Genomic DNA, 22,082 nt, shown 5'->3' on the forward strand with positions numbered 1-22,082 from the left:
TTTGTACCATTTTGGGGTCATTGAGACTTTTTGATCACTTTTTATGAATTTTTACGTGGGAGATGAAGTGACCAAAAAACAGTGATTCTGGCGTTTTAATTATTATTTTATTTTTACGGCAGTCGCCGTTCGGTGTAGTTTTATGAACATGGCGATACTAATTATGTTAATTTTTTGAACATTGCTTTTGAGGGTAAAGGGGTATTTTTTAACCTAATATTTCCATTTCTGCTTATATATATATATATATATATATATATATATATATATATATATATATATAAATAAATTAATAAAAACTTAACAGTGTATACATTTTGTATTAGTCCCTCTAGGGGACTTGAAACAGGGATCATTAAATCACTTGCACGATATACTGCAATAGGAGCTTAATAGGAGTACAAAGATGGCAGACTTCGATGTCTTCATTGGGCCCCCAGGCCATGACAACCATCGCTACCCTGCAAATTGCGTCACAGGGGGGCCGATGGAGCGTCAGAGGGCCGCCCCCCCCCCTTTTTAACGGCTTAGATGTCGCGGTCGCCATTTATTGTGGCATCTAAGGGGTTAAATGAGCGGGATAACGCTCATTACACCGAAGTGTCTGGTGAAACATGCAGCCAACACACTCGTTCTTTGGAGCAGGCTCCATACTCCCTCATCCGACCTCCGCCGTACATATACAGCAGGTGTCGGGAAGGGGTTAAGCTGCATCTATATAAAACTATATGGACAAAAGCATTGGCACACCTACACAACACCTAAAATAAAATTTTATAACAACCCATTCTAAATCCATAGACATTAATATGGAGTTGGTCCTCCCTTTGCAGCTAAAACAGTTTCCACTATTCTGGGAACACTTTCTACAAGATTTCGTAGTTTGTCTGAGGGGAATTTTTGCCCATCCATCCAGAAAACATTTGTGAGGTCTGACACTGATGTTGGACAAGAATTTCTGGCTTGCAATCTCCGTTCTAGTTCATCCCAAATATGTTCAATGGGGTTGAGGTAAAGGCTCTGTCTGGGTGTAGCGTCCATGGCCGCGGGCCGTCGGGTTTACTCACCTCCCGACGCCCACAGCCATGGTTCCGTGAGCGCTGGTCTCCATCTCCTTATTAGGAGACGCCAGCGCTCACTTCCGCTCCGGTCTGCTGTGTCCCGTAGGGTGCGTGCGCACGTTCGTGCCCAGCCTTAAAGGGCTAGCACAAAGGAAATCATCATCATCAACTGCCACGATTTCCTGGTCTATAAGAAGGCCCCAGGCCTTCTGATCCTTGCCTGAGCGTTGTTAGTTTTCCCAGTCTGTCTTGCAAATGGTCCCTTAGTGTTTCTCGTTCCAGTTGTTACCTGTGCCTTGTTACCCGTTCCCGTTTCCCGTGCTGTGCCTTTAGTATCGAGTCGTGCCACGCCCTGTGTCATCTGCCACGTCCGGAGGAATCTGCCACGTTTGGCGTTATCTGCTGCACCCATCTCAATCAGTGAAAGAGCTGCGGCCACTGTCTAGACTATCCAGGTACCCATGTGCGGGACATTGTATTGCTGGGGTTTCCTGTTTGGCCAGCTGCCTCCCCGCTACGGCGGTACGGCCTAGTGGGTCCACTAACCTGCTACGTGACCGTACGCTCAGGCCATGGACCCCGCTGGTCAAACTGTGACTTTGACGACACAAGCCATGCTGGCCGAGATGGAGGATCTCCAGTCACGACAAGACCAACTCCTCCTGTCGGTGAACGCCATTGCCCATCGGCTGCTTGCTCCAACCACAGTCGTCACCGCACCCATTCCTGCTGTTCCTCCTGCTACACTTCCGGTCTGTACCGGTACCAATCCCTTGTGTTTCTTGCCGCTACCTCCACGCTATGACGGAGATCCGAGGTCCTGCAGGGGATTTTTGAATCAGTGCCTGATCCACTTCAGACTACATGCCAGGTCCTTCTCTTCGGATGACGTCAGGATCGCCTTCATCATCTCTCTCCTTACTGGCAAAGCCCTGGCATGGGCTAATCCTCTGTGGGAACATCAGGGACCAGAGACCCGTGACTTGCAGTGCTTCTTACAGGCCTTCCACTTGATCTTTGAGGAACCTGGGAGAGTTTCTTCGGCTGATGCATCCTTGCTGACCCTAAATCAGGGAGACCTCTCCATGGGCGAGTATGCCATTCAGTTCCGTATCCTGGCTGCTGAGTTAACCTGGAACAATGAGGCTTTGGTGGCCACATTCTGGCAGGGACTGTCTTCAGGGATCAAGGACGAGCTGGCTGCTCGCGATCTGCCATCTACCCTAGACTATCTTATCCTACTCGCCTCCCGGGTTGACATGAGGATCCGGGAGCGTTCCCAAGAGGTTCTCCGGGAGAGAGAACTTACTAGGCTGGATTCTACTTTTCAGCAATCCTCCTCAGTCGTCCCACCAGAGGATCCTATGCAGAGTAACTATGTCAAATTGTCTACCCAGGAGAGACAAGGCAGACGCACTTCTGGACTTTGTCTCTATTGAGGCCATATTGTGCGCCTATGTCCCCAGAGGCCAGAGAGACCCCAATGCCTAGGACTGATTGTAGAGAAAACCCTAGATGGAACGGTACCTAATAAAGCATTCTGTTCCAAGCTGACTATTCCTGTGACCCTAGTATCCGGCGAGAGGACGCATAAAGTTTCTGCCTACCTTGACTCTGGTTCTGCTGCAAACTTCATCCAGAGAGAGCTTGCGGATCATCTTCTGTTGCCCACAGTCCCCCTACAGATGTCTTTGGCTGTTGCCTCAGTTAATGGACTGCCTCTGCCTGATCCTATCATTTCTAAAACCAAGCCGTTGAAGCTCCAGATTGGAGTCCTTCATTCTGAACTGATTTCTTTCCTTGTTTTGCCCAAGGTCATCAATCCTGTTCTGCTGTGCCTGCCTTGGCTTCGACTACATGACCCCAAGTCCTGGACTGGAATTCTGGAGATGTTCTCCAATGGGGCTCCAAGTGCCATGGTCATTGTCTGTTGCAGATCCATCCTGTCAAGCATCCTCTGCCTCAGTCATTGGCGGGACTGCCTCCCCAGTTTGCTCAGTATGCAGATGTTTTCAGCAAAAGGGAGGCTGAGACGCTGCCTCCACATCGGACTTATGACTGCCCCATTGAACTGGTTCCTAATGCCTCTCTCCCCCGTGGTCGAGTATATCCTTTCTCCTTGCCCGAGTCTCTATCCATGTCGACCTATATCAAGGAGAATCTGGAGATGGGTTTCATACGAAAGGCTTCCTCCCCGGCCGGGGCTTGATTCTTCTTCGTTAAAAAGAAGGACGGATCCCTTCGGCCCTGCATTGGCTACCGTGGTCAAAAACAAATACCCGCTGCCACTTATATCTGAGCTGTTTGATCGCATACGAGGAGGCAAAAATTTTTCTAAGCTAGACCTGCGGGGGGTTTATAATCTAGTCCAGATTCGCCGGGGTGATGAATGGAAGACGGCATTTAACACACGGGACGGGCACTACGAATACTTAGTGATGCCCTTCGGACTGTGTAATGTACCCACAGTGTTTCAGGAGTTCGTTAATGATATCCTCTATGTCTGTGTTGTTGTTTATCTCGATGATATTTTGATTTTCTCCCCAGATCCGACGACTTATTGGAGGCATGTCCGTCAGGTTCTACTACGATTCAGGGAGAATCATTTATACACCAAGCTGGAGTAGTGCGTCTTTGACAAGAGTTCTCTGCCCTTCCTGGGCTACATCATCTCGGATCAAGGCCTCAAGATTGATCCTGAGAAAGTGAAAGCTGTCCTGGAGTGGCCACGTCCTCAAGGCTTAAGGGCCATACAGCGGTTCCTGGGATTCGCAAATTTTTACCGGCAGTTTATTCCTAACTTCTCTTCTCTGACGGCTCCCATCTCTACCCTTACCAAGAAGGGTGTGAACGCCAAGGTGTGGACTCCAGGGGCAGAGTCCGCATTTATTAGCCTCAAGAAAGCCTTCACTTCAGCTTCGATTCTCCATCATCCTGACGTATCTCGACAGTTCTCACTGGAAGTGGACGCTTTCTCTGTTGGTGCAAGTGCACTTCTGTTCCAGAGGAGCTCCAAAGGAAAGGCAGTAGTATGTGGCTACTACTCAAGACTTTTTTCTTCTGCTGAGCGCAATTACTCAATTGGAGATCGGGAGCTGCTGGCCATCAAATTGGCTCTGGAGGAGTGGGGACATCTTCTGGAGGGCACTGCTCACCCCATCCTGATCTTCACCGACCACAAAAACCTTACCTACCTTCAGTCTGCACAACGACTGAATCCCCGTCAAGCCAGGTGGTCTCTGTTCTTCACCAGTTTCCAGTTTGTGCTCCACTACCGTCCCACAGACAAGAATGTGAGGGCCGATGCCCTGTCCAGATCGTTTGAGACGCAAGACACGGTGGAGTCCCTTCAGACTATCATAGACCCGTCCTGCATTGTCACTGCTAATCCTCTGCAGGTTAGAGACATCCCTCCTGGGAGGACTTTTGTTCGGTTGGCAGACAGGAGAAGAATTCTCCGCTGGGGACACAATTCTAGGCTGGCTGGGCACGCTGGTGTCCGTAAAACCCGGGACCTGATTGCTCGTCACTTCTGGTGGCCCATGCTACTCAAAGATATTGTGGACTTTGTCTCTTCCTGCACGGTGTGCTTCTAACAAGGTTACTCACTCCAAGCCTGCCGGCCTGCTTCAACCTCAGCCTATCCCCCCCAGTACAATGGGCAAGTCAAGAGGATCAACCAGATCTGCTTCAACCTCTGCCTGTACCCAATGCCCCCTGGCAGAACATTGCGATGGACTTTGTCACAGACCTTCCTCCCTCAGCAGGTTGCAACACTGTCTGGATGGTGGTGGACCGGTTCTCTAAGATGGCACATTTTATCCCGCTGACCGGCCTACCTTCTGCTCCTCGACTGGCAAGTCTCTTCATTCTACACATCTTTCGCTTGCATGGCTTGCCTCTACACATTGTGTCCGACCGGGGGGTTCAGTTTACTTCAAAGTTCTGGAGAGCCCTCTGTAAACTCCTGGATGGGAGATTGGACTTTTCCTCAGCTTATCACCCCCAGTCCAATGGGCAAGTTGAGAGGATCAACCAGATCATGGAGAATTATCTCCGCCACTTCATCTCTTCACAGCACGATAACTGGGTACAGCTTCTTCCATGGGCCGAGTTCTCATACAACAACCACACAAGTGAATCCACCACTTCCACTCCATTTCACATTGTGTACAGTCAACATCCTAGAGTCCCTCCCCCAGTGTCGACCACATCTCAAGTACCCGCTGCTGACTCTGCTTATGGGGACTTTTTGCAAATCTGGCAACAGACCCAGTCCTCTATTTATTGGCAGTCGATCGCATGAAGCGAAAAGCAGATCCTACGAGAAGAGAGCCGCCTCAGTATCTTCCGGGGACTAAAGTCTGGCTGTCCTCTCGGAACATTCGCTTGAAGGTACCCTCATACAAGTTTGCTCCCAGGTTCCTTGATCCTTTCGAGATTCTGCAACAGATAAACCCTGTCTCCTATAAGCTGCCACTGCCTCCTACACTCAGAATCCCCAACTCCTTTCATGTGTCCCTCCTGAAGCCAATGGTCCTGAACCGCTACAGCAAGACTTCTAGTTCCACAGTTGCTCCCAGCGGTTCTTCTGATATATTCGGGGTGAGGGAGATCCTGGACTGCAAGAGGGTAGGAGGAAGGACTTTCTATTTGGTGGACTGGAAAGGGTTTGGTTCTGAGGAGAGGTCCTGGGAGCCAGAAGAGAATCTCAGTGCCCCTGCGCTTATTAAGAAATTCCTCTCTCGCTCTGGCTCCAAGAAGAGGGGGCATAAGAGGGAGGATACTGTAGCGTCCATGGCCGCGGGCCGTCTGGTTTACTCACCTCCCGACGCCTGCAGCCATGGATCCGTGAGCACTGGTCCCCATCTCCTTCCTAGGAGACGCCAGCGCTCACTTCCGCTCCGGTCTGCTGTGTCCCGTAGGGTGCGCGTGCACGCTCGTGACCGGCCTTAAGAGGGCACAAAGGAAATCGTCATCATCATCAACTGCCACGATTTCCTGGTCTATAAGAAGGCCCCAGGCCTTCTGATCCTTGCCTGAGCGTTGTTAGTTTTCCCAGTCTGTCTTGCAAATGGTCCCTTAGAGTTTCTCGTTCCAGTTGTTACCCGTGCCTTGTTACCCGTGCTGTGCCTTTAGTATCGAGTCGTGCCACATCCTGTGTCATCTGCCACGTCCGGAGGAATCCGCCACGTCCGGAGGAATCCGCCACGTCCGGAGGAATCCGCCACGTCCGGAGGAATCCGCCACGTCTGGCGCAACCTGCGGCACCTGTGTCATCCGCGATGTTTGGCGTTATCTGCTGCATCCATCTCCATCAGTGCCAGAGCTGCGGCCACTGTCTGGACTATCCAGGTACCCTTGTGCGGGACATTGTATTGCTGTGGTTTCCTGTTTGGCCAACTGCCTCCCCGCTACGGCGGTACGGCCTAGTGGGTCCACTAACCCGCTACGTGACACTGGGCCAGTCATGTTCTTCCACACCAATCTCACCCAACCATGCCTTTACAATTGTCTGAAATTGTCTAAAATGTATTGGTATGCTGAAGCATTAAGATTTATCTTCACCGGAACTACAGTAAGGGGCCTTACTGAAAAACAACCTCATAGCATTTTCCCTCCTCCTCCAAACTTCACAGCTGGCACAATTCTGTCAGGCAGGTAATGTTCACCTGGCAGTCACCAAACCCAGACTCGTCAATCAGACTGCCAGATAAAGAAGCGTGATTTGTCACTCCACAGAACACGTTTCCACTACTCCAGAGTCCAGTGGCGGCATGCTTTACACAACGCCATCCGACGCTTGCCATTGTGCTTCATGATGAATGGCTTGCACCAGAAGCTTGGCCATAGAGACCCATGCCATGAAGCTCCCGTGGCACAGTTTTTGGGCCAGAGGAGGTTTGGCTCTGCAGTTATTGAGTCAGTTATGGGAAGATTTGTAGCTCTTCCACGATTTGGACACACTCCTGGTTTTGGCTTCCAAATACTGATGCATAATACTGCCACGAGAAAGTGGCCTTATGTATGTATTTTCCAGTGACCACTAGATTGCAAATACTGACTTGTTCCACTGACCACCTCTGACCAGAACCAGTGTTCAGCCATGACTGACCAAATGACAAAAAGATCGAACAGGCCGATTATCTCTGAACCTCAAATAATTCAAGCAAACAGGTAGCTGAAACTGACAAAAATATTCACCCCCTTGGTGTTTTTTTCTGTTTTGTTGCATTACAACCTTGAATTAAAATATATTTCAACCACTTTGAAGGTATAAAATATTTTTTACTGTGAAACAAACAATAGTTAAGACAAAAAACAGACAACTTTAAAAGGCTATGAGCCCCATTTATACTCTATTTTTTTTTTTTAATAAAAAACGTTTGAGGTGAATTTAAGGAACTTTTTAAGTGACTTTAGTAAAAAAAAATTTTTTTACTTAAAGCTTCCATGTATCCTGTATACATGGAAGATGTATCTTCCCGTCAAAGCTGATTCAATCCGGTTAGCTGGACTGACGGCTCGGCTGAAAGCTGGTCCTTCATGTATGTGTTTTTTATGTTTTGTTTATATTATGACATTAAAAACGTTAAGAAAAAAAAAATCTTTCATTTCTGGTAATTATCAAATAATTATTAATTATAATTAAGATCATCATCTTACATTTTTTTTAAAAAATCCTTACCTGACGAAACATTTCAGGGAGATCATACACATAGGTTGTTCCTAAGGATTGTGCTTGAAACCTCTTTGATTGTAAAAGATCTTTTGTTACATAAGGTGTGTTAATGAGCATCCCATGAAGCGGTCCTTGCTTATCTCCATATGCCTGGAACATAATCTAGTAAAAAGAAAACAGACAAATAAAGATATATGACATAATAGGTGTTTGGATGACAAGGGTTAGTGAATGGGTCACAATGGCACAATGTGGTTAGAAACAATGGACAGGAACATGTGTCAATTTTAGAAACACCATTTTTGACACTTTGTAAGTTCACAACTCATAAAAATATTTCTGGAGAAACAGCAAGGTGCATTTGTTGAAGACCCTGCACGAAGTTCTGTAACAAGGTTTATCTGCACTGGAGGTTAGGGATATATTTTATTTTCATGCTTGCCCTTAGAACATACAGTGCCCTGCGAAAATATTCACCCACTTGGTGTTTTTGTTGCATTACAACCTCTTTTCATTAATTAATTGATCCATAGTAAACCCTGATAGGAGTTTGTCACATGGTTTAGGACCACGTGGGTTATACTAGTTTTAGAAGGGAAACGATAGGGGATGTATTTTAATAATAATGTAAGTAGTGTTGGTCTTTATGGGAACGTGCTTTATGTAAATATTGCATACAGTATATTTGTTATGTATATGCCAGATGTAAAACTTTTAGTGTTATATTGTGTTACAGAATCTCATAAACACGCTGGTAAATCGGTCACAAAAATCTACACCAAGTAGTGTGTTTTTTCTGCTTATATTGCTGCGGAAATGCAGCGGTTTTACCTGCGGATTTAGTGTTAAACATTGATTATAGCAAAGTATATGTGCAGCTGTTGATTTCCAGCGGTTTTTACTGCGTTTCTGCTGTAAAAACCACAACAAAACAAATCTGTTGCAGAATTTATGCTCCCCATTGAATCTATGGGCCATACACGCAGCAACTTTTCACAGAATCTGCAGCATAAATTGACATGCTGCGGAATTGAAAGTTCGCCCGCAGAACGCTTTCCGCACAACTTTTGAGGGTTTTTTTCTGCAGCGTGGGCATGACATTTTCTAAATCTTATTCACTTTGCTGCTACAGTAAATGCTGTTGAATTTACGCACAGAATTTTATTACGTGGGAACCCGGCCGTAGAGTGCAACAACTGTTTTATTGTACTTGGCACACTAGAAGAAACTGGATACTTTTCTTTATATAGTTGCTACACCAAGCAGTCATCTTAAATGTTTGTGAATTTACTTTCTATTTGTAACGTAGTTTACTTCTGATATCACATACAGTATTCTTTTACATTTAATTTTTTTTACATTAAATTCTTTTTTTCATAGCATGCCAGTATATAACATTAAATGATGTTTAACTCCTGGAAAATCCCACTTTAATACACTACAGTGGACTGAATACGTTCAGCAAATATGGCGTTTGAGTTTACCTTTCGGTTTCTTTTCACTGCAAAATTGTTGAAATATATAGAATGGATGGACAATATTTGATACTATTTATTTTCTCTACAACACCCTCTTTTATATTGTGTATATGTTCCCCTTTAATGAAGGTTTGGCTTTCTTGTACAGTTTGTAATTGTTTTAACATTAAAGAGGTATGCTCATCTCAGACATTTATGGCATATTCACAGGATATTTGATCAAAATGTGCGCTAAGAACCTCCCTATTATAAGTAGATTTAGCAGTAATGAATATTTATTTATATTTAGTGGCTTAGGTGGCATTAGTGTTCGCAGAGTGCAGTCGCCATTTTCTTGCATGCTGTATAAATGTGCAGTGACAGGCGTTCTTGCACCTGTATACACGTTTTTTTTTTTTCATTTTGTTGGAATGTGCTGTTAAAATTTTTGTGGTGTTGATGTGATTCATATATGTGGGGTTAGTGACTGCCTCCATTTTTGATCTTGCACTCCCATTCTGCCCTGGGTGATTTTAATTAGTTTAATGCTGGTTCCTACCATCCCCAAGTATATGTAGGCTTAGTCCCAGTTCTGGGTGTATGTGCAGCATAGGTTCCCATCTCATAGAGGTCGCCTTGTCGTGGCAAGTGGGCTCACACAATTTGATAAAAATGTGCGCTAAGAACCTCCCTATTGTAAGTAGATTTAGCAGTAATGGATATTTATTTATATTTAGTGGTTTAGGTAGCATTAGTGTTCGCAGTGTGCTGTCACCATTTTCTTGTGTGATATATTCACAGCATATGCCATAAATGTCGGATAGGTTCCACGTTTTAGTTGGGACCTCCATCTATCTCTGAAACGAGGCCTTCTGACCCCGTCCTACCTTTTCCCACTGTCGCTGGTCCTCAGCCACTGCGTCACGAGGTTGCCGGGAGTACAGAAACAGTGGAGCTTGATGAGATACGTTGTTTCCATAACTCCCACAGAAGTGAATAGGAGTTTCAGTAACCATGTTACACAGCAAGCAACAGTGTTTCAGTAACTCCCTAGTCCTGTAAACAGCGTAGCTCAGTGAGTTCGGCTGTTTCTGTACTCCTGGTAACACACTGGCTGGAGAGCAGAAACGGTGGGACAAGGTAGAATAGGTGCCAGCAGGTCCCCTGTAATAGAAATAGGTGTGGGTCCTAGAGAATGGACCTGCATCCATAGGATATTTATGGCATATCCTGTACATATGCCAGAAATGTCCAAAATGAGAATACCCTTTTAAGAAGGTTGTCTTTTAGGGCCTTCCCATCGTCTCCTTCAATGAGTTTACCCATCTCAGACATTCATGCTTTTCCTCTTTAAGACAGTTCATAAAGAAATATATTTTTAATCTGGAGACATAAGTGCCTATGGCTGTCCTATAAATTCCTGAGTTAGGACAAAAAGTGTAGAGGGAGGGTCTATACTGTAAGGCCACCATGAGCACTTGAAACTTAGATCGCAAAAACACTGACATACTGACTACCAGTGGGTAGGTCTGATGCATGAATTCTCGGTTAAATTCCCACGGCCCTTTTCTGGGCAAAACCAAGGTATCTTCCCATGGGATTCTGGTACAGACAATTGATACCTGTGAAGTTGTTTACAACGCTTGGCCATTTTAACCCCCCACCCCACCACTTCCCATTTTCTGCTGGTCTCCATGACATAAGCTCTCTAGATTCATCCAGGTCAGGTCATTTATTACTCGTTCAGGATTGCGCCCTTTTGCTAACCTAATACTAAGCTGAGACCTGGCACTTTACAAAAGAAGTATAGAGTATCCACTAGGTACTAATACAGAGCTCACTAGGCTGCTACTCGACCCCCAGGCATAGTGTCTCAGGTGCCATGAGTTGCTGAGAAAGGTGAGGTTAACAGATAAGGTACTTGCATTTATAGATAAATGGGTGTCTGACATAGCAAAACTTTGGCTTCAGTTTGCCCAGTCCGGCTTTTTGCCATTTACAAATCCATTTTGGAGATGTCTTGCTATTATGAGAAACATGTGGTGACATATATCCATATTTCGTTCAGTTGTCCAAAAATTCAAGTCTCTTGATTTTTTTTTAATTTCTAGATATTAGTAACTCTGAAAAGTAACTATTTTGGCGCTTCCATATTCTACAGGGGTCTTGGCACCAAGATGAGTTCTAAAAGTCTTCTTTATTCATGAGAGGGGGCGCTCCCCCTTCCTCTCAATCACTGCTAAAGAGGGTGGACGGGAGCGCACCCCTGATCAACACAGTAGACTCATAACTATGAGTCTGCCGCATTCTTTGATAGCTGCTATTAACCAAATATTTTTGTGTCGTTTGCGCTTATAGTAGAGCGGACCTGTGCCCATACTATGTGGCCCTTAAATAGGACAGCATAGTATGATACATATCTGCTTTAAGGGGGCCATATATAAAACTAATGTAGAGAAATAGGTCATGCCCTTGGCTAATTATACGATGCTGCCTATTATTTTACATCCTTCCCATGAAACAAACAGCTAAAACCCTTTTGCTGCTATTTTGTACATTTCTATTCTTTTAAATGTCTACAGCCTTTACTTGCCTGCCCAGTTCTGGAGTCTGTCACTTCTTTGTACAAGCTAATGTCCAAGTAGTAACCAGATTCATTTGTCAAAAATAATCTAATTGGAATTTGCTTTCCTGTTGGCGTTAACCGGATGTTTATTTTTAATTCAGCTTGAAGGACACGTAATTTCCACAGTCGACTTCCATATCGCATGACCATGCTCCGAACAGATTCCTCAATCTATAAAAACAGGATAAAAAAAAAATAGGTAACTTTTCTGAAAGAATAATCCACAGGTTATGCCATAAAAGCTATTTGTTGTAATTTAAATAGGATTCATTATGAAAACACAATTAACGCTTTCAACACCTGCAATTAAATTTTTAAGTCCTATATGTGTAGGACCAGAGTGATGATTGTATTTTTACAACCTCAAACTTAAAGGTGTATTCCCATCTTAAACATTTCTGGGATAACCACTACAGAATATGTCAGAAATGCCTGATAAGTGAGGGCCCCAGAGGTGAGACCTTCACCTATCAGGATAACAGAATTCTTTGAACCTGAGTCTCGTGACAGTATGCTGATTCATGGCAGCTACTGTCCCCAGCTACTGTCCCCATAACGTAGTATATTTCCCCGGTGTGTGTTTGAGCTGTGATACCTGCTGTTTCCAACAGCAGGCTATCACAGCTCAGTGTGCAGGGACCGATCGCAGTGGTCCCCGCCAACTAAACCCTTAGAAGCCGCGTTCAATAGCGATCGCGGCTTCTTAGGGGTTAAAGCACCATTGACGTCCTGCGACATTATCGCAACCGGAGGCCTAACAATGGCCTCCGGCTATCCCATTTACGGAAGCCTAGTGGGTCCTGACAAAGTCAGGACCCACTATACTTGCTGACAGTGAGTGGCTGACAGCTCTAATACACTGCACTAAGCATGTGGTGCAGTGTATTAGAATTGCAATCAGGGCCTCCTGCCTTCAAGGACAAAAAAAAAAGTTGTATAAAAATGAAAAAATAAAAGTTTAAAAGTAATAAAAGTAAAAATCCCCCTTTTTCCCTTATCAATCCTTTATTATTAAAAATAATAAATAAACTATACATAATTGGTATTGCCGCGTCCGTAACGGCCTGAACTCCAAAAGTATTTAGATATTTATCCCGCGCAGTGAACGCCGTAAAAGAAAATAAACAATACCAGAATCACAATTTTTTTGATCACTTCACCTCCAAAAAAAAGAAACAAAAAACAATAGTAGATTTGCTGTTTTTTAGTCAACACGCCCCATAAAAAATAGAATAAAAACTCATCAAAAAATCGCATGCACCCCATGAAAACTACAATGAATTCCTCAAGGGGTCTAGTTTCCAAAATGGGGTCACTATTAAGGGGTTTCCACTGTACTGGTACCTCAGAAGCTTTGCAATTGTGACATGGCGCCCAGAAACCATACCAGCAAAATCTACATGGAGCCTTGCCGTTTGTCCAACCAGCAGTGTGTGACCACATATAGGGTTCTGCCCTAATCGGGAGAAATTGCTTTTAAAATGTTGGGAGGCTTTTTCTCCTTTATTCCTTGTAAAAATTAAACATTTTTACCTTTTATCAGAAAAATATGTGATTTTCAATTGCAAAGCACAATTCCACAAAATGCAACAAAAAATATGTGGGGTCTAAATGCACACTTTACCCCTCGATAAATTCCTTGAGGGGTGTAGCTTGCTAAATGGTCACTTTTGGGGGGTTTCCACCGTTTTGGCACCACAAGACCTCTTCAAACCTGACATGGTGCCTAAAATATATTCTAATAAAAAGGAGGACCCTAAATCCAATAGTTGCTCCTTTGCTTCTGAGGCTGGTGCTTCAGTCCATTAGCTGACTAGGGCCACATGAGAGATATTTTTAAAAACTGCAGAATCTTGGCAATAATTATTGAGTTGCGCTTCTCAGGTAAAACCTTCTGTTTTACAGAAAACAATGGAATAAAAAGGATTTTCTGGCAAAAAACTAATTAGTAAATGTAATATCTCTACTTAGCTGTAAATTACTGTGAAATGCCTAAAGGCTTAAGAAACTTTCTGAATGCTGTTTTGAATACTTTGAGGGGTCTAGTTTTTAAAATGGGGTGTTTTATGGGGGTTTCTAATATATAAGACGCTCAAAACCACTTCAGAACTGAACTGGTACCTAAAAAAAAGGCTTTTGAAATTGTATTCAAAATATGAGAAATTGCTGCTTATGTTCTAAGGCCTCATTCACACGGCAGGGTTTCCCGGCCGTTCATAAATCGGCCGGCACCCGGCTGCATTAGGAATAATAGACCCCTAATGGGGCTATTCACACGACCGATTTTTTGACGGCCGGGAAAACCGGCCGTCAAAAAATAGGACATGCTCTATCTTCGCCCGGGTACCTGGCCCCCATAGAAGTCTATGGGGCCGGGTAATACACGGCCATCACCGGGATGTGTCCCGGGTGATGGCCGGGTTTTCCGGCGCTTGCGCTCTATCTCCTCCTCCTCACAGCGCAGAGTGCATGTGAGGAGGAGGAGTTGATGCCATTCTCACGAATGGCATCGCTGTACACTGTGTGGCAGGGCCGGGGTGTACAGCAGGTGGAAGGGAGCGCTGCGCTGGCTCCCTTCCCCTGCTTGTTTTAAAAGCACCCTGGCCCGGCGACACCTTCGATGGCGCCGCTAGCAGCTGCAGCTGCTGCGGCTGCTACTACTGTAGCGACGCCACTATAGCAGAGCAGGGAGGTATCTCCCCGCTCTGCTATGTGCTAGCCGCACTTTAGCTCCTTGAAGGAGCGGAATCCCCGTGTGTTCGGGGATTCCGCTCCTGGACAGAGCGCTTGATGTCTCTGTCCATATCTGGGCAGTGACATCAGGGGAAACTCCTGAAGCGGAATCCCCGAACACATGGGGATTCCCCTTCAGGAGTTGCCGCTGATGTCACTGTCCGGATCTGCCCGGCCCGGCACGGATGCAAAACTTAATGCAAACCGGCCGAGAAAAATGGGCGATTTTACCGGCCGACACTCGGGCTCGGGAACGACCCGGTCATGTGAATCCCGCCTAAGCCTTGTAACGTCCTAGAAAAATAAAAGAATGTTAAAAAAAAACGATGCAAACATAAAGTACACATATGGGATATGTGAAATAGTAACTATTTTGTGTGGTATTACTAGCCGTCTTACAAGCAGGTACATTTAAATTCAGAAAAATGAAAATTTTTCTCAAAATTTTGCTATTTTTCATAAATAAACACTGAATATATCGAACAAATTTTGCCAGTAACATAAAGTCCAATGTGTCACGAGAAAACAGTCTCAGAATCGCTTGGATAAGTATAAGCATTCCAGAGGTATTACCACATAAACGGACACGTCAGATTTGAAAAATTGTCTCTGAGCCTTAAGGCCCAAACTAGGCTGCGTCATTAAGGGGTTAAAGGTGGGAATGCACCTTTAACTTTTAGATGAACACTGCCAAGTAAAAATGCGCTGTGTGATGCCTATTTCAGGGGATTGAAAGAACACCAAAGAGAGAATCACTGTATCTTGCAACGCCTCCTTAAAAGGGGTTTTCCACCTTCTGACAACTGATGACCTATCCACCGGATAGGTCATTAGTACATGATCTGTGGGGGTCAGACACCCGAACCCCACACAGATCAGTTAGTCCGGTGTCTCCATGCACTGGACGTACATGCCAGAAGCACTTGGCTCCGGCCACGGAATAGCAGCCGAGATTCAGTACTGCAGCTCTGCTCCTATTCAAGTGAATAGGAGCGGACCTGCAGTTCTGCAGCACGGCCGCTATGCTATGTACGGAGCCAACTGCTTCCGGGCTACGTAAATAGCATTATGTGCCACAATATCCGGTCCCGCAGGCCACTGGAGCGGCTTATCGGTGTGGGGTACACGTGTCGGACCCGCACCGATGATATACTGATGATCTATCTGGTGGATAGGTCATCAGAAGGTGGACAACCCCTTTAAGGCCATGTACTAGGACTAACTCGAAGGAGTGATCATATGACCTGAAGATCATCAATCACTTCCTGCAGGCTCTGAAACTCCAGTTCACACAAAAACGTCAATTGGTGGTTCATGATCAGAGCACAAAAAAGAAAAAAGTAAATACTTGAAAAAGTATTTGAAAAACGGCCGCGTAAAAAAGCGCCCACGAAAAAGAAGTGCATGTCACTTCTTCAGCCATTTTTGGAGCCGTTTTTGATTGACTCAATGGAAAAACAGCTCCAAAAAGTCCGTGAAAAAACGCTGCAAAACACGCGAGTATATTAAAAAAAAAGTCTGAAAATCAGGAGCTGTTTTCCCTTGAAAACAGCTCCGTATTTTCAGACGTTTTTTATTAAGCGTGTGAACATACCCTCAAAGAGAACCTTTTACATGCCCATACATGTGGAGCGGAGTGCACCATGTAATAGGCAGGGCTGTGCAAAACCTGGGGCACTTTACATTTTTCCCCATCTTCCTCCGTTATTTAGATATCGGTGCCGTTATATATGGCGCCCAATATTTAAATAACCCCCTGAACTGTCAATGGGGCGTGTAATTGGTAAGGGGGTGTGTAACATCGCTGTGACACTGTCCAATCAGCTATGGACAGTGTCACAGCAAGAGCTGACAAGACTGTGTGATCACTCGAGCGAGTTTACACAGTCTTGTCTGCCGAGAGCTAAAGAGTGAGTCAAAGCGCGTGCGCACACGCTCTCCTCTCTCCAGCTCTTGCTGTGACGCTGTTCGTGGCTTTTATGGGAGAGTCTGTGCCGTAATTACGGACAAGAATAGGACAGGTTCTATAATTTTTTCAGCACGGAGACCCATCCGTCAAAATACGGAAAGGGGTTCGTTGCCAATAGAAATAAATGGGTTCGTAATTATGGTCCGTAGTTACGGATGAAATATACGGTCGTGTGCATGGGGGATTACCTTTTTTGGGGGATTTTTAACACAATGTTACACTTTGATGCAAAATTTCATGAAGGCAACCAAGAGTGTAAAGTGCAGAGTAGAGTTTTTACAATGTGCCAGGTGTCTAATTTCATAAAAATACATGGGTATTGCGGTATATGATTTTCTTTATTTTATAATTAAGGTTTAATTTTTGTATGTCAAACATGTAAAAATGAATGCAGAAAATTCATCCCAGATGGCATTTAACACCCTCCGGATTGGCACATGTGTTTGCAAATTATTCTAACTCTTGTTGGAGAGGATGTGGCCGAGCAGGCACTCCCTTGCATATGTGGTGGTCATGTCCGACCATAACTAAATTATGGGAGGATGCATTTGCTTAAGGCCTCATGCACACGACCGTAGCCATGTGCACGGCCGTGATCTTTGGGTCGGCCGGCAGCGGACTGTCAGCCGCAAGCCGCCCGCAAATCGCGGGCTATGCACATGGCCGCGGCCATTATTTTCAATGAGCCCGGATCGCAGAAGACGGCCATAATAAGACATGTCCGTTCTTTCTGCGGTGCGGGCTCCCGGGCCATGCAGACCGTAAAAACTACGGTCGTGTGCATGGCCCCATAGAAATGAATGGTGCCGCAATTCTCTTCACACACTGATAACAACACCGCAGAAGAAATGCCTCGCGATCTGACCCCCTTAGACTTTCATCTTTGGGGTAATCTGAAGGCAATTGTCTATGCTGTGAAGATACGAGATGTGCAGCAACTGAAACTACGGATACTGGAAGCCTGTGCTAGCATTTCTTCTGCGGTGTTGCCATCAGTGTGTGAAGAGTGGGAGAAGAGGGTTGCATTGACAATCCAACACAATGGGCAGCACTTTGAACACATTTTATAAGTGGTCAGAAACTTGTAAATAACTCTTGAAAGAATAAAGTAACGTTAAAACCAAGCACACCATTGCTTTTCTTGTGAAATTCTCGATAAGTTTGATGTGTTACATGACCCTCTTCCCATTGAAAAAACTAAAGTTGGATACAAAATGGCCAACTTCAAAATGGCTGCCATGGTCAACACCCAGCTTGAAAAGTTTCCCCCCTCCCATATACTAATGTGCCACAAACAGGAAGTTAATATCTCCAACCATTCCCATTTTATTTAGGTGTATCCATATAAATGGCCCACCCTGTACATATGTGAAGATAAAAAACAACAATAAAACAAACCTTTGAAGGGTCCATGATTACAGTAGGTACAAAGTTTAAGAAGATGTGATTGCAGTCTGTGCGCACATTGGTGTTATTAAATGCCACTTCCAGTTCATCCATGGCTTCTAAAAGAAGTCGCTCACCTTCATTTTGAAGATACTCAAATGAAGCTTCCTAGAAGTAGAAACAGAAGAGGGGTAGGATTATCATTTAGACAATAAACACCTATAGGCAATTAAATATTCTTTAACCCCTTAAGGACGCAGCCTGTTTTGGCCTTAAATAGGCTCCTATTTTTTTTTTTAGAGACCAGTTAAGTTCTGAAGTGGCTTTGAGGGCCCTATATATTAGAAACCCCCCATAAATTGCTTAATTTTAAAAACCGCATCCCTCAATGTATTCAAAACAGCGTTTAGAAAGTTTCTTAACCCTTTAGGCTTTTCACAGGAATTAAAGGAAAGTGGAGGTGAAATGTACAAAATTATTTATTTTTTCTGAAATTTCATTTGAATCCATTTTTTCCTGTGACACAGAAGGTTTTACGCAACTCAACATTTATTGCCCAGATTCTGCAGATTTTAGAAATATCCCACATGTGGCCCTAGTGTGCTAATGGACTGAAATACCGGCCTTAGAAGCAAAGGAGCACCTAGTGTATTTTGGGGCCTCCTTTTTATTAGAATATATTTTAGGCACCATGTCAGGTTTGAAGAGGTCTTGTGGTGCCGAAACAGTGGAAACACCCCCAAAAAGACACCATTTGGCAAACTACACCCCTCAAGGAATCTATAAAGGGGTATAGTGAGCATTTTGACCCCACAGGTTTTTTTTGGCTGAATTTCAGCAGAATTAGGCAGTGAAAATCCCACCAAAAATTTTTGGCCCAATAAAACAGACATTTTTTATATTTACAAGGAATAAAGGAGAAAAAGCACACCAATATTTGAAAACCAATTTCTCCCGAGTACAGCAATACTCCATATGTGGTCATAAACGGCTGTTTGGAAACACAACAGGGCTTAGAGGAGAAGGAGCACCATTTGAGGTTTGGAGCTCAAGTTTTGCTGGAATGGTTTGCGGCGCCATGTCGCATTTGCAAAGCCCCTGAGGGACCAAAACAATGCAAACCTCGCAAAAGTGACCCCATTTGGCAAAGTTTGAAAAGGCACCATTTGACAAACTACACCCCTCGACAAATTTATCTAGCGGTATAGTGAGCATTTTGACCCCACTTTTTTCTTGCTGAATTTATTGGATTTTGGCAGTGAAAATTAAAATGTTCATTTTTTTACACTAAAATGTTGCATTTTTTCATTTTCACAAGAAGTAAAGGACAAAAAGCACCTCAATACTTGTAAAGCAATTTCTCCCGAGTACGGCAATAACCGATACGTGGTCATTAACTGCTGTTTGGACACACGGCAGGGCTCAGAATGGCAGGAGCGCTACTTGGTATGCAGGTTTTGCTTGATTGGTTTTTGGGGCGCCATGTCGCATTTGCACAGCCCCTGATGTACCAGTACATTTTGAAAATTACACCACTCAGGGCATTGATCTAGGGGTGTAGTGAGCATTTTGACCCCACAGGTGTTTCATAGATTTTATTAGAATTTGTCAGTGAAAATGAAAAATTTAATTTTTTCCAAAAATATGTAGTTTTAGCTCCCAATTTTTTATTTTCACAAGGGGTAATGGGAGAAAAAACACCACACAATTTGTTACCCCATGTGTGGCTCTAAACTGCTGTTTGTGCACATGGCAGAGCTCAAAATGGAAGGCGCACCATTTGGCTTTAACAGCACGGATTTTGCTGGACTGGTGTATGGGCGGCGTGTCTCATTTGCAGAGCTCCCTTAGGTACCAGAGTAGAGTGGAAAACCCCGAAAAGGGACTCCATTTTGTAAACTACACCCCTCAAGGCATTTAACTTTTGCCTGGACATATGACAGGGCTCAGGAGTGAAAGAGCAAATGCGCATGTGAGGCCTACTTTGGTGATTTTTCAAATCATTGGCCCACAATTGCAGGGCTCTGGGGTCAAATAGTAAAACAAACCCCCAAGTAGTGACCCCGATTTTGGAAACTGCACCCCTCAGGGCATTAAGTGGTGTAGTGAGCATTTTGACGCCAGAGTTGTTTTCTTATTAGAATTGAACGCTCAGCGGATGGTTCAAAGTGAAAATTGCAATTTTCCACTGATAAGCCATTTTAGTGCACAATATGTTATGCTCAGTTCGTGACACTGAAGACAATTACCTCTGTTAAGCGGTTTCTCTCAGGCATGGCGATTCCATATATGTGGACAAACTGCTGTTTGGGCACGTTGTAGGTTTCAGAATGGAGGGAGCGCCATTTGGAGCGGAGATTTTGCTTGGTAGTAGTTCTTTATGAGGCTTTACTGGTATTTCATTTTATAATGTGGGGGCATATGTAATCTGTGCGGAGTACATCAGGGCATAATAAAAGGGTATAATAATGCGGTAAATAAATAATAATCCGCAGATGTGTGGCCGATGTCGCACTGATAAATGGTGCCCAATCTTAATCCCTTTTTGGAACACTCTGCACATTTTGTGTCGCTATATTCTGAGAGCCAGAACTTTATTCTTTCTCCCAAGGAGCTGTGTGAGGGCTTATTTTTTTGCGGGACAATCTGTCGTTTTCATTGGTACCATTTTGGGGTACATGCGATTTTTCGATCACTTTTTATTTCATTCTTTGGCAAGCAAGGTGACCAAAAACCAGCAATTCTGACAATGTTTTTTTATTAATTTTTTTTTCTACGGCGTTCACCGTGGGCTGTAAATGACATATTTACTTTATTCTGCAGGTCGATACGATTACTGCGATACTATATGTTTATTTTTTTATGTTTTGCAGCGTTTGCACAATAAAATTACTTTTTAATAATTTTATTTTTTTTGTGTCCGCATATTCTGAGAGCCATAACTTTTTTATTTTTCCATCAAAAAAGCTGTGGGACGGCTTATTTTTTTGTGGGATGGTTGTAGTTTTTAATGGTACAATTTTGGGGTACATGCAACTTCTTGATCACTTTTTATCCTGCTTTGGGTGGGATGGTGACCAAAAAACTGTGATTCTGGAATTGTTTTTATTATTTTTTACGGTGTTCACCGTGCGGGTAAAATAATGTGATATTTTCATAGTTCAGATGCGGCGATACCAAATATCTGTTCTTTTATTAATGTTTGTCCTTTTTTTTTTACCTATAAGACTTATTATGGGAAAAAAAGGCGGTTATTGTTTTTTTAACTTGAAACTTTTATTACAATATTTTTATAAACTTTTTTTTTAGTCCTACTAGGGGACTTGAAGGCATGAAGCCCTGATCGCTATTCTAATACACTGCACTACCTACATAGTGCAGTGTATTAGAGATGTCAGCTATTCACTGACAGCAAGCATATAAGGCTTCGCCATCCGGGCAGGGCCTAATAGGCTTCCATACTAGGTATACCAGGAGGCCATTGTTAGGCCTCCGGTTGCCAAAGCAAAGATTGGAACCCTGCAGAAACCGATCTAACCACCTAGATGCAGTGATTGCTTTAGATCCCTGCATCTAAGGGGTTAATAAGTCGGATCGGAGGCTAGCTCCGGTCCTGGTCGTCACAGCAGGGTGTTAGCTGTGACAAACAGCTGACAGCCATGGCTGATGGCGCAGGCTCAGCTTCTGAGCCTGCGCCATCTTCTTGGCCCTGACAGCAAGCCTTTTCGGGCCTAAAAGGCTTCCGTACTTGGCAATCCAGGAGGCTATTGTTAGGCCTCCGGCTGCCATGGCATCCATCTGTATCCCAGCCACTGCGTCGCAGGGGTTCCGACAGGCTAGAAACCCTCTAGATACAGCGATCACTATTGATCGCTGCATGTTAGGGGTTGATCGGCCGGATCGGAGGCTAGCTCCGACCCTGGCCGTTACAGCGGGATGTCAGGTGGAATATACAGCCGACACCCGGTGATGATGGCGCTCGCTCAGCCTCTGAGGCAACTCCATCACTATCATGTACAGTTACGTGGGAAAGCGCTTACACACTAGTGCCCACGACGTAACTGTACGTGATTTTGCAGGAAGGGGTTAAACAACAGGCTTGTTACTTTTACTTGCTCTTATTGGTCAGAATAAATGAAATACATTTTGTATGTGTAGTTGTGACACG

General features: G+C 44.3%; 1 protein-coding gene across 3 annotated transcripts in view; it reads right to left on the reverse strand.

Moving 5' to 3' along the window:
• The window catches only part of ACACA (acetyl-CoA carboxylase alpha), a 454,335-nt gene that overhangs the window by 239,748 nt on the left and 192,505 nt on the right, over positions 1 to 22,082 (reverse strand). For all 3 annotated transcript variants that reach the window (XM_075853501.1, XM_075853500.1, XM_075853502.1), the window contains exons 37-39: positions 17,927 to 18,082; positions 11,794 to 11,997; positions 7,750 to 7,905 (exon numbers count right to left, since the gene is read on the reverse strand). In XM_075853501.1, coding sequence (XP_075709616.1) covers positions 7,750 to 7,905; positions 11,794 to 11,997; positions 17,927 to 18,082 — 516 coding nt within the window. The remainder of the gene's footprint in view (positions 1 to 7,749; positions 7,906 to 11,793; positions 11,998 to 17,926; positions 18,083 to 22,082) is intronic.

This window comes from Rhinoderma darwinii, chromosome 2, assembly GCF_050947455.1.
Source record: "Rhinoderma darwinii isolate aRhiDar2 chromosome 2, aRhiDar2.hap1, whole genome shotgun sequence".
Classification (NCBI taxonomy): Eukaryota; Metazoa; Chordata; class Amphibia; order Anura; family Rhinodermatidae; genus Rhinoderma; species Rhinoderma darwinii.